At 45.6% G+C, this 12,307-nt stretch overlaps 2 protein-coding genes across 2 annotated transcripts in view; one reads left to right on the top strand and one right to left on the bottom strand.

Moving 5' to 3' along the window:
- BID (BH3 interacting domain death agonist) overlaps nt 1-12,307 on the top strand; it is a 28,854-nt gene that overhangs the window by 9,422 nt on the left and 7,125 nt on the right. Inside the window, exons 2-3 of the mRNA XM_024210480.2 lie at nt 10,957-11,062; nt 12,088-12,131. Coding sequence (XP_024066248.1) covers nt 12,123-12,131 — 9 coding nt within the window. The 5' untranslated portion in view covers nt 10,957-11,062; nt 12,088-12,122. The remainder of the gene's footprint in view (nt 1-10,956; nt 11,063-12,087; nt 12,132-12,307) is intronic.
- Nucleotides 1-12,307, bottom strand: part of BCL2L13 (BCL2 like 13) — a 104,502-nt gene that overhangs the window by 7,321 nt on the left and 84,874 nt on the right. The window lies entirely within an intron of this gene.

Here is a 12,307-nt window from a genome sequence, read left to right on the forward strand (position 1 = left end):
GGGCCAGATATTCTTTCCCAGATTTACTATGATCTGATGGTAACCTAAGCCAGAGGGCATGGCTGCTAGGAATAGCAGACTGTTGGCCTAGCTCTTCTGGCAAAAATTTCCCTTCTGGTTCTGATAAGTGCCCTAGGGACTGTAAGTCACCAGAGTCAGGCAAGGAGGACCTTAGTTTCACACCTTCTCCGGGTCTGGTGGTCGTCTGCTCTGACTGTGGACAAGTGGTGATACGGAATAGAATCCCTCAGACTTTTCCAGCCCAGAGCTTCCAAGAGACCCTTGGTGACAGTAGACAACTTTTCTGGGTAAATGTGCAAGAGAACCCATAGGCTGCCAAGACTAAAATAGTGTGTGTGCCTGGAGTTAAAGCAGGCTTGAGAGAGGATTTGCCGAAACTTTTTTTTAAAATGTGGAATGTTCTCCCAAATGGCCCAGTGAATAAAGCATATCACTGGGGTTTAGGAGATCTGGGTTCTGTTCCCAGCTAAGTCACCTGCTATGACCTCAAGTCACTTGCTGTACTTTTTGGTGCCTCAGTTTACCCATCTATAAAATGAGGATAATGATGCCTAGCCATCTTTTGAATCTCTGAGGTGTGCGTATGAAAAATGCAGTGTTTAGTGGCCTGAATTTCAAAAGTTGTGGGTACCTGTAGCTCCCTTTGTAGTGAATGGGAGCTGGGGTGCTCAATATCACTATATTTCAAGCCAATAACTGTAATATTAACCAGATTGCAGCAATCCATTGACACAATGTGGAACTCGTTGTTAAGGGATGTGAAGGCCAAAACTATAACAGGGTTCAAAAAAGAACTAGATAAGTTCATGGAGGATAGGTCCATCAATTGTTATTAGCCAAGATGATCGGGGATGCAACCCCATGCTCTGTGTGACTCTACCTTCTGATTGCCAGAAGCGGTGAGTGGGCGATGGGATGGATCACTCGATGATTACCTGTTCTATTCATTCCTTCGGAAGCCCCTGGCATTGGCCACTGTCGGAAGACAGGATAGTGGGCTAGATGGACCTTTGGTCTGACCCAGTATGGCTGCTTTTATGTTCTTAATGTCACAAAGCAACACAGGTGCAAATATGCAGAATAATTGCCTCTGCCCACACTCCACCTATCCTTTACCTCCTGGCTTCTAGGCTGGGGGTGGCCTGTCTCTGTTCCTTCCTCTTTCCTCTCTTTCCTTAAGCTGGGATCAAATCCTTTTCTTTGGGATCATTGGTCCTTGACCGGTGCTTGGCAAAGTCTGATGGCCTTATAGGCACTATATTAGTTTGCCTATGTGTTCTTCTATCAGTAGCAGGCTCAGAGAGAGGGAACCATATAAACACCAATGTCACTCCATTTATGAAAATAACTGCCTCAATATTGTTGTGCTTCATTAAACCACTAGCTGCATCTGTGAGACTTAAATAAAAGTTATATGCACCTCTACTGTGATCTAGGGCCCTGCATAGGACTATTCTTTAATTCCACTCCCGTTATTATGGCAGCAGGTCCTATGGAACCCGTGGGATCCCAGACCCACTGCAGGGCTCTAGCTTGATCCTTTCTCCCTGCAAAGTCTGAGGTGCCCTGGCTGCAAAGGCTGCACCTCTTTCCACATTCAAAAGGGGCCCTATGAAGTGAACTTAAGCAAAATATCAGACTTGAGCCAAGATTTGAAAAAAGAGGTACCTAAAATTAGGCTCCTACGTCCACATTTAGGCATCTAGAGGTAGGATTTTCAAAAATGCTGACTTGACTTAGGAGCTTGTGGTCTTTATGTAAATTTGAATTTTCTTGTGGGGGTGGGGGAGAAGTCTGATATTTTCTCCTGATTATTTTGGGCCATTGTAGTGCCTCTTGAACATGGGACAGTGACTGCTTCCGACAGCCAGAGCAGCGTGGCACTCCAGTGCCTTGGTGATGTGAGTCCTCTTGGGATGGATGGCGTTGAGTTTGCTGATGTTGATGTGCATGTGTGTATATATCCGGAGTAGTCCCTGATGTTAGTTAGAAGTCCCTGGAATAAAGAACCTGTTAGCTCTACAGTGCTGTTGCTCACTCCGAATTCCGGCATGTAACACTTTGGCAATGAGGATGGCTATGCTCCCACTTACTTTTCTCCTCTCCTCTGCAATCTGTCTTGCCCTGATGGCTGAGTCTATGGTGCTTGTTATGTAAACCACTTTTCATATGTTTGAGGCTTGCTTTCGGGGTCCCAGCGAGTAAGGCTCCAGAGTAGATGGGGTCTCTTCTTGGCTTTGCCGCTGACCTTCTAGGTGACTTTGGGCAAGTCACTTAATAATAATATATGGAGATATACCTAGCTCATAGAACTGGAAGGGACCCTGAAAGGTCATCAAGCCCAGCCCCCTGCCTTCACTAGCAGGACCAAGGACTGATTTTGCCCCAGATCCCTAAGTGGCCCCCTCAAGGATTGAACTCACAACCCTGGGTTTAGCAGGCCAATGCTCAAACCACTGAGCTATCCCTCCCCGCCCCCCCCCTGTGTTTCCCCCATTTATAAAATGGGGGTGATGATACTTCCCGTTCTCCCTAAAGAACTTTAAGGTTTAGAGATGAAAAGAGCTAGATAAGAGCTAAGTTTCATTCTTGTTAACGATGGCGACATCCCTGTTGCCAGGCACCGAGCTTAGCTGTGAGGCTGGCTGGCAATGGAAGGCCAATGTACACTTCATGCACTTCCCCTTCCTGATGACTTAGGGTACGTCTTCACTACCCGCCGGATCGGCAGGTAGCAATCGGTCTATCGGGGATCGACTTATCACGTCTAGTGAAGACGCGATAAAATCGATCCCTGATGGCTCTGCCGTCGACTCCGGAAATCCACTGCGGCAAGAGGCGGTAGCGGAGTCGACGGCGGCGCGGCAGCGGTCGACTTGCCGCCATCCTCACAGCCAGGTAAGTCGACCTAAAATACGCCACTTCAGCTACGCTATTCACGTAGCTGAAGTTGCGTATCTTAGGTCGACCCCCCGCTGTAGTGTAGACCTAGCCTCAGAGGCTATTGCAGTTTCAGTTCTAGAGAACTTCTTCATGCGGAAGTGAAAGAGGCTATAGTAAGATAAGTATCTTGACAGTGCACAAAAAAAGCAGCTGATGTTCCTGACTGATACATTGTTTCTATCCAGGGGATCGTTTCTCTGTTTGTATGTGTTGTAGCTCAGATGTTCCCTCTACAAACTGCTCTAAATTATCCATACCATGCATGCATGAGTTTCTACTGCTGGAAAGTGTAGTTGTTTGGCTAGAAAAAGAACCTGGTATCGCTGAGGCTAAAATAATTGCTGACAAGATTGAAGATCATATATGGCCAATTAATTCTCTAATAGTGCAATCTGCAGACCTGCATAGGAAGAGTGAGTGAAATGCTGGTGAATAGATATACAGCTCATGAGACAGATTCTGTGCTGAGCGTTTTAAGAGATGCAGCACAGAAGGTGTGGCCCTGGAGTAGAGTGGATGAAAGTGGCTTTGTATGACTGTTTTTAACCGTCTACATTCTGGGCTGCTGCAAAGCTCTGGGGAAATACTTTAAGGGCAAGCTTCCCCAGGGCTGCCTATGGGTTGCACAGCACCTGAGAACTTCTATAGCTCTCAGCATTGTGCTACTTTCCTTCTGTTTTGCTGGGGCTGCAAGGGGAGCAGCATAGGGGCCACTTACGATCTTTCATTTGCAGCTCTTTCACACTATCAGAGCCCAAGACAGAATTGGGCCCCATGTATCTCATAAGCACCTCCCTTATGATTTCATTGTGTCTCTACTGCATGTGTCCAGTTGCACCGCACAGTTCATTACACAAAGGAGGTTCTCAATGTGGTTAGGCAGGACACTTGGCCACAGTTCTTATTCCTGAATTGGTGTGTGTGACGTTACTGTGTAGATAACTGTGGTTCACCTCATTCCCTTCATTACTGCTTTGCTGTGTTGCTATAGGCAGCCCGCACCGTCAGCTATACGCTGCTGGATTTAGAGCCTAAAGTGCTCCACACTTATACAAAGGAAATAATCTTCTGCACTTCGAAATGCACTGGGGAGCACTTAAAAGTACCGACACTGCACGGAGCTGCTGAAAAACAGGAGACTTGGTCCTTGCCCTGCAAAAATTGCATTCCAAACCGATGCTAACACCCTGGGAGACCCAGAGAGAGCTCCTATTGGAGCTGTTTGTGTTAAATATCATGGTGACAACTGTACACCTGCAGAATTCTGTATTGTGGAAACTGCCACCTGGATTCACGCAATGGACCTTGCATCTTTCTAAAGCAACAGGTTGTTGCTGGATGCATTTCTTCCTCAATCTTATGTAGGGATCATATTTATTTAACACACACGCTCCCTCAAGTTTCTATGGCACATGGCACTGAGTCAGGCCACAGGGCTGGGCAACCCCATAGGAGGTGGGGAATAAAATAACACTGGGGATGTGGTCTTTGTGCAGCAGAAATTGATAATTGCTTTTGTTTGTGATGGAAGCTGCCCCGCAGGGGTTACAAGCTAAGACCAACTGTTTGTGTGGCTTGATGGGAGTGTAATAAGGCAGCTCTGGCAGCCATCTGTTGCCAGGAGGAGGTAAGTGTCACTGTCTTGGGACCTTGTGATATAGGAGCTCTAGACATCCATCATCCAAGGTTCGCTAGGTTCTTACAAGTGTTGTAGCTATCAGCAACTCTACATACCTTTACTATCGTGAATCTGCACTTAGTGCTTTCCAGGGGACCATGGCTAGATTTTGAAAGGCCAGTCTGGAATCCAGTGTTGTTTGGGTGAATATAGGGCCTGATCCTATTCCCACTGAAGCTAACTGCAAAACTCCCGTTGACTTAAACGATGCAGGATGCAGTCCTTATTGTGCAGAGACAGCCCAGCACAACATGAAGAAATTGCCAGACTTGTGCCTAAAGATTTAGGCAAGGCTGGTTTGCAAGTGATTTTTTTCCAACTGCTGCTTTAGACAGAGGCATATCTTTTGAAGCGTGTGAGGCCTGATGTGCACCAGACTGTAGCAGTCGCTCACATGTCCACATCACCAAAAATATGTCCACCTTCTAGTCTTTTCTGGGAGTTACCTGCTGATGTTGCCGAGTTTATTCCCAAGTCGTGCCACGGTTGTGAGCCATAATTACCTGGTAACTAGCTTTCTCTGGACAATGCTGCTCAGTCTCATTTTGAAGAACTGATTGCTAAGCAGTTTTGGAACCATCTCTGTTCTGTGTTTGTACAGCACCTAGCACAACAGGTCTGTGATTGGGGCTGCTAGGCACTACAGGAAAAACAGAAGCCTGGCACTTCCCTTGTTCTACACTGTTTCCCTGTACTGCCAACTACAGATGCTTCAGACTCTGGGCTAGGAGAAGAGCTCACGCAGATCCTGGAATGTGTGTCTGAAAGAACAGCGATATGTTTTTGCAAGGATGCTAACCGAGGCTGAATGGATATGCTTGATTTTTATACACTGGGACTTTAGCAGTGGGGCTTCAAAGGGAAATGGCTCCAGCCTACCAACCTGCAGTCACAGGGAGCACTAGACAAGCTGCTCGTAAGTGAACTGAGACCTGGTTTAAGACTCCCAATTCTGCATTTAAATTAACAAGATGAGTTTTTAAAGGCGTCATGGAGGGGGAGGGAGTGAAGACCAAAAGGAATTAAAGTGACTGACTTTTAAATGCCCCCCTGCCTCTCAGAAGCAATTTGTGGCCTCTGGCTGTTTTAAATTCACTTGTTTAAATAAATAATTGGGAGTATTGAATTGCTCCCAGTGGGGTTTATTTTCAGTAGAAAGTGAATTGAAACTTCACTGTTGTTCCGCAAACTGCTTCTTAAGGGCAGGCAGGCAGGCTTGGGGAGTGGGGCCTAATGAGCTCCTAAATAACCTAATGAGGTTTCCTAAATAAAAGGAGTAATATAATAAATCAACATCCAAAGCAGAAAGGGAGTTTATGGCCTTTTCCATAGTGTTTTTTCATATTTTTCTACCACAAACTGTTTTCCATAGTGCAAGGATGAAAAACAATTAAAAGTCTCTTTAAAAGTTTAAATACATCTAAAACTAATGATCTGGGCCAAGATTTTCAAGTGTTTACTGACTCTTCGTGGCTCCATTTTTTTTTTTTAGGGGTCCAATTTGAGACCCCTAAAAAGGGGCCTGATTTTTCAAAAAGTGCTGATCACCCACCCTCTGAAAATCAGACCCCTTTAAGCTATCTCAAGTGGGGTGCCCAATAATTGAGGCACTCCATCACTAATCACTTTTAAAAATCTTGGCCCTAAACTCTAATAGCAGTAAGCCACTTGAGAGTGCATTAGATAATTGGTCCACACCTTGGGTCATCCGAAACATATGTGAGGTGTGTTCTGATAGACTAGTAACGAAGACCCCTAGAGTGGCTTATTGTTATATTAAGTATTTTTTCTTAGGCTACCTTTACATGCCGAGCTAGGAGTGCGATTCCCAGCTTGCATACACACGTACTCATGCTAGCTTGATGGAGAGCTAGCATGAGTATGAGTAGAAGTGCAACCACGGTAGCATGGGCAGTGGCAGCACAACTGAGCCATCTTGAGTACATATCCACAGGGTTCAGGCGAGGTTGCACTTGGCATGACTGAGCAGTGCTGACACTGCCCATGCTACCACAGCTACACTACTGTTTATACTCACGCTAGCTCTCCTCTAGTCACCACAGTATGCGTACGTGAGCTGGAAATGGCAGCCCTAGGATATGATGAGTCACGTTCAAACAATGTCAGAGCTGTTATGCACTTATATTATTTCTGCCCCTCATTGTGAAATTCATATAGAAGGAGAAGTTTATCTAAAACAATGATTCAAACGTTTCAAATGGTTCCTTAAGATATTTGAATAAGTTGGAGTACAATGTGTATGTCGTGGTGGGGGAAACATGGTGATGAGAGTTAGTTAGCTGTCGCTGGAACATATTAAGAGTATGTGTTTATACTAGTGAGACTCTAGATTACAAGCCTGTGTTTTGAAATACCTGGAATAAAGCAGTTGTTTAGTTCTTTCCTAGCTACATTATGTAAGACATGGGAGATAATTGTCCTGCTCTCCTCAGTGCTGGTGAGGCCTCAGCTGGAGTACTGTGTCCAGTTCTGACTGCCACACTTTAAGAAAGATGTGGCAAAATTGGAGAGAGTCCAGAGGAGAGCAACGGAAATGATGATAGGTTTAGAAAACCGGACGTCTGAGGAAAGGCTGAAAGAATTGAACATGTTTCGTTTAGAGAACAGGAGGCTGAGAGGGCTGGATACAAGTCTTCATATACCTAAATGGTGGTTATAAAGAGGATGGTGATTAATTGTCCATCAAGGGTAGGATAACTAGTAATCATCTTAGTTTGTAGCAAGGGAGATTTAGATTAGCTATTAGGAAACCCTTTCTAACTATAAGGGTGGGTAAGCACTGGAATAGGCTTCCAAGGGAGGTTGTGGAATCCCCATCATTGAAGAGTTTTATGAATAGGTTGGACAAACCTCTGTCAGGGATGGTCTAGCTTTACTAGGTCCTACCCCTCCAAAGGGGGATGGACTAGATGACCTCTTGAGGTCCTTTCCAGCCCTGTATTTCTGTGCTTGTATAACCATGCACCAGCCAGCTTCTCAGGGAGCAGGGACCACAGCAGAGTTACAGATATTAGCCTTTATGTTTTGCTGAATGTATTATTTTTATTAATATATAAGAACACATATGAAGATAAATGTGACACCCATGCTTTTAAAACACATCATTTGGATTACACTTTTGCTTTCCCCCCACAATTCAACTCCACTATGGTTTTTAACTGTTTCCATTATCTTGCAGAACAACAGATGTAGAAATTGCTTGATACTACTTGAAAGCTGAGATTCTCCCTCTGATGTAGGGTCGTTTTTATGTGTGGACAGGAATCAGGTTACGGGCAACAACTGAGTAAGAGGCCAGGTTACTTCTGCAGTGAAGACAAGCCTTATGGTGAATAGGCAGTCACACAGGACTTCCTTTCCATATTCTTAGCTTAAACCATAAGACCCCCCCCCCCCCCAAAAAAAAAATAAAACCCTATCATGATGGTGCAGTGTACATTAAAGTTGAGAGAATGTTTAGGGACATTAATTATAGACTTTTTAGCATGGCACTATTAACTTTCGCCCTTTAGTAGTGGGGTGGGCCATCATTGGAGGAGAATATATACAAGTCTTCCTTCACTTTAAAAAAAAAAAAAAAGAGGGGTGTTCTTATCTCAAGTTAACTAACACGAAGTAAAATCCTCATGAAGATTATGCAATTTGTAGTTTCCACACAAATTAGCGAGTCAAATTAAAGACTATGGGGGAGCCCAGGGTTTACCTCTACCTGCTAGCTTGTGTGAAAACTACAAACTGCCTTGTCTTCACTAGGATTTTACCTCAAGTTAACAACATGCTTTTTTGTACTGAAGACAAGGCCTAAGAAAAGGGTGATCAAACAACCTATTTCAGGGTCTCGAAAATAGAATTAGGATGCCCCCAGAATAGCTCACTTATTACTCTGTCCCAGGTTTACCAATGGTTCCCTCAAAACAGCCACTTATTAACCAACCTGTTTTCCTAAGGTCTGGGTCTCCAGGGTGGTTAAGGAAATACCTGGAGGACACGGTTACAACCTTCTGATAAATGATTGGCACAAAACAGTGTTCTTTCCAAAACCCGGCACCTTTTTATTGGTGCAGATTCCCTTATAGCAATTCAAAGAGCATCCCAAACCATATTGCCTTGTGGTTTGAAATGTTCCTAAGTGGCTGCACCCTGTTTCCGATGGCCAGTCTGCTGCAGGTTGCTGATAGTAATTGATAACAGTTCTTTAGGTCTTACATATAAACATTTCCTCCACAATCAACACACATACATATATCTTTATTAACACACACACACACACACTGTGCTATCCTATACTATGACTATAACTTTGACTGACAAGCCTATTTTGTCTGCTGAGTTTGCTCTATTGACAGGATTCCCTCTGGTGGTGGTGCTGCTGCTTTCTCTGCTTGTCTTTCAGGTCTCAGGTCTCTGCTTCTTCAGCTCTTCCCTCATGTCAGTTGTCTACTGAGACACCCTGACTTTTATACTGTCCTGTCAGAACTTTCTAGACACTTCTGCTAATATCTTCCTGTCAGATCTTACTTGGGTGCATGCCAACTGCCAATCATTTCAAACTATCAGTTCTGTTTTTAGCCTGCAATTGTTGTTTACCTCATAGTTATAATCTGCTGACCTTTCTCCTACTTTGGTTTTCCCACCAATTTTATTTTTAGTCTGTGTGACCTGCAGCTTTCACTTAATCATGGAGTGCCTCTTGCTCGTTTAAAATGGAAGACAGAGGTACAAAATGGAGTCTGGGGTGTTTTCTCTGGTATCAGGAGGAGAATAGAAAGGAGGTCTTTTTGCCTCCTTCATGACACAGCTGGTCTGGTACATTATGGAAGATTTTTACATCACATATGTTGTGGGTCACTGACTGAAACAGGGTGTTGAACTAGATGGACCAATGGTCTGATGCAGGGCCCCAATTTTTTCTGAGATCTAATTGGTTAATGTGTGGCTGTTAGATGGAACCAAGTAAATTCTGAGAAATCATGGATAAAAGAACTGCTGCCCAAGTATTTGTATGTGGGGGTTTTTTGTTTTTTTGAAATCACAAATCTGTAAAAACCCTCCAAAAAGCTGGGAAATACCTTTTCTTTCCTGAACAATGTGTGTCTTCTTGTGGCTTGCATCTGAGCTTGAAGTTTGTAAGTTTCTGCTTTTTTTCGCTTCCTCTTTTCCACCTGCACTCTGAGTCATTTTAATGCAGAGTTTTGTTCACCACCTTAAACTGTTCCAACAGGGGCCAGGACAGATGTGAGAAAGTGTTATGGAGTGGCGCAAAGTTTAAAGCTAGTGCCGGTCAGTGGTGACTGGAAGATCACATCAGAAGTGTCTTGGTGCCCTCAGCCCATCCTGGGTGAACTGGTGTCCACATTGCAAAACAAACAAACAAACAAACACCACTGCAGCTGGCACCCTCAGCACAGAGACCAAGGAGTTAGTGGAGTTGGAGATGAAACTCCTGTCTCCCCTTTCAGCTGGGCCCATCCAGGTCAGGTTTGGTGTACATGGGCTGGGATGTGGGGCCAGCTTGCAACACTGAAGCCCACACAGTATCCGCTCTTTGGACAGAGAGCAGAGTTCAGAGCTCTGCGTTTGGCACTATTCACCTGAACTAAATTCCTTCAAAAAACTAAGTAGAAGCCCCCCTGTTCCAGCAGAGGGAGCTCCAGGCATTTGTGCGTGTGCCTTTCTGAAATTCTCAAGAATTGTAACATTCAAAAACCAGTAGGAGAACACTTCAGTCTCCCTGGACGCTCAATAACAGACTTAAAAGTGGCAGTTCTTCAACAAAAAAACTTCAAAAACAGACTCCAACGAGAAACTGCAGAACTGGAATTAATTTGCAAACTGGACACCATCAAATTAGGTCTGAATAAAGACTGGGAGTGGATGGGTCACTACAAAAAGTAATTTTCCCTCTGCTGAGACTCACACCTTCTTGTCAACTGTTGGAAATGGGCCACCTTGATTGCATTGGCCTCGTTAGCACTACAAAAGTAATTTTCCCTCCCTTGGTATTCACCCCTCTTGTCAGCTGTTGAGAATAGGCCACTTCCACTTTAATTGAATTGGCCTCGTTAGCACTGACCACTCGGTAAGGCAACTCCCATCTTTTCATGTGCTATAATATATATTCTACTTACTGTTTTGGTTTTTTTTTTCACTCCATGCATCTGATGAGGTGGGTTTTGGCCCACGAAAGCTTATGCCCAAATAAATTTGTTAGTCTCTAAGGTGCCACAAGGACTCCTCGTTGTTTTTTCTGAAAACGGTTTGTTTGTGACTGATTGCTCATGTTCCCCCTCTAGGTTTTCCTGGAATTGTAGCGTGGCATGGCTGTGCTAAGGAGCTTTTGTTAAACGTGATTGGAGGCCTTTGGCAGGATACAAACAGCTTGACTCACGACAACACCAGGTACTTGAACTGGGTTATTTCCTGTACACCTAGGGGGCAGGCTGTGTGTTAGGTGCTCCCCAGGGGCAGTGCAAGGTTGGCTGGCTCAGGCTGATTCACTTATAAATGAACAGGAGTGTCCCACAGCTAAAGGCAGGAAGCTACCAAAATACCCTTACCACGAACCAAATGACTTGGTAATCAGGGCCACAGGTGCCAACTTTTTTCTGCGCCGGTGGGTGCTCGTGACCCCGCCCCGACTCCACCCCGCCCCAAAGTCCCTGCCCTAACTCTGCCCCTCCCTGTCTCTATTGGACCCCTTCCCAAATCCCCGCCCCAGCCCGCTTCCTCCCCCAGGCGTGCCACGTTCCCCCTCCTCCCTCACAGGCTTGCTGTGCGAAACAGCTGTTTCGCAGCGCAAGCGCTGGGAGGGGATGGAGGAGAAGCAGGACACGGTGGCACGCTCAGGGGAGGAGGCGGAGTGGAGGTGGAGGTGAGCTGGGGCGGGGAGCTGCCGGTGGGTGCAGAGCACCCACCAATTTTTCCCCGTGGGTGCTCCAGCCCCGGAGCACCCATGGAGTCGGCGCCTATGATCAGGGCATCTTGGATCCTTCACTAGCCAGGCCAGAGGTCCACCTGGAGCTAAACTTGCTCTCCATTCCAACAGCTGGCCCCACCTAAGGCAGAAGGCCCTGACTCTAAAAGCCCCTGTTCCTTTCTAGGTCACTTGCTGTCATGGTGATTGTCAGCACCCCCACCCCCCCCATTATCATGCCTATTCATAAAGCAGGAAGGTGGAGCTACCAGTGAGGGGAGGCATTGTGTCCTCCTATCCCACCCCTCTTCACTCCTAAAAAGGGGCCTACTTGCTCATCTGGTCCAGTGTTCACAGCGTTCCCTATGACTGCCAAATCACCAAGCCTGTGTTCCTGGGGAAGGCCCATGCTTCGCAAAGCAGGGCTGGATCAGTAAAGGCTTGTCAAGGAGAATCTCTGGGACAAAGTGGCTTGCAGGCTCGTTGGCATCTTCCTTTTGTTCCCTTGCAGGGGAAGGACTCAGCTGCACCGGCCCAGCAGCCAGCATGGATCAGGTCAGTTCCAAAAGGTTTTATGTTTCAAAATTCTGTAAGTTTTTAAATTTTCAGAAGTGACTGGTGATCTTGTGTGCCCAGCTTAAGGGGTATGATTTCCCTCTGCCCCGACCCTCTGAAAATCAGGCCTCTTTTGAGGTATCTAGTGATTTTGGGTGCTCAACTTTAGTCACTTT

The sequence above is a fragment of the Terrapene carolina genome, unplaced genomic scaffold (genome assembly GCF_002925995.2).
Source record: "Terrapene carolina triunguis isolate 2854851 unplaced genomic scaffold, T_m_triunguis-2.0 Scaffold190, whole genome shotgun sequence".
NCBI classification, from domain to species: domain Eukaryota; kingdom Metazoa; phylum Chordata; order Testudines; family Emydidae; genus Terrapene; species Terrapene triunguis.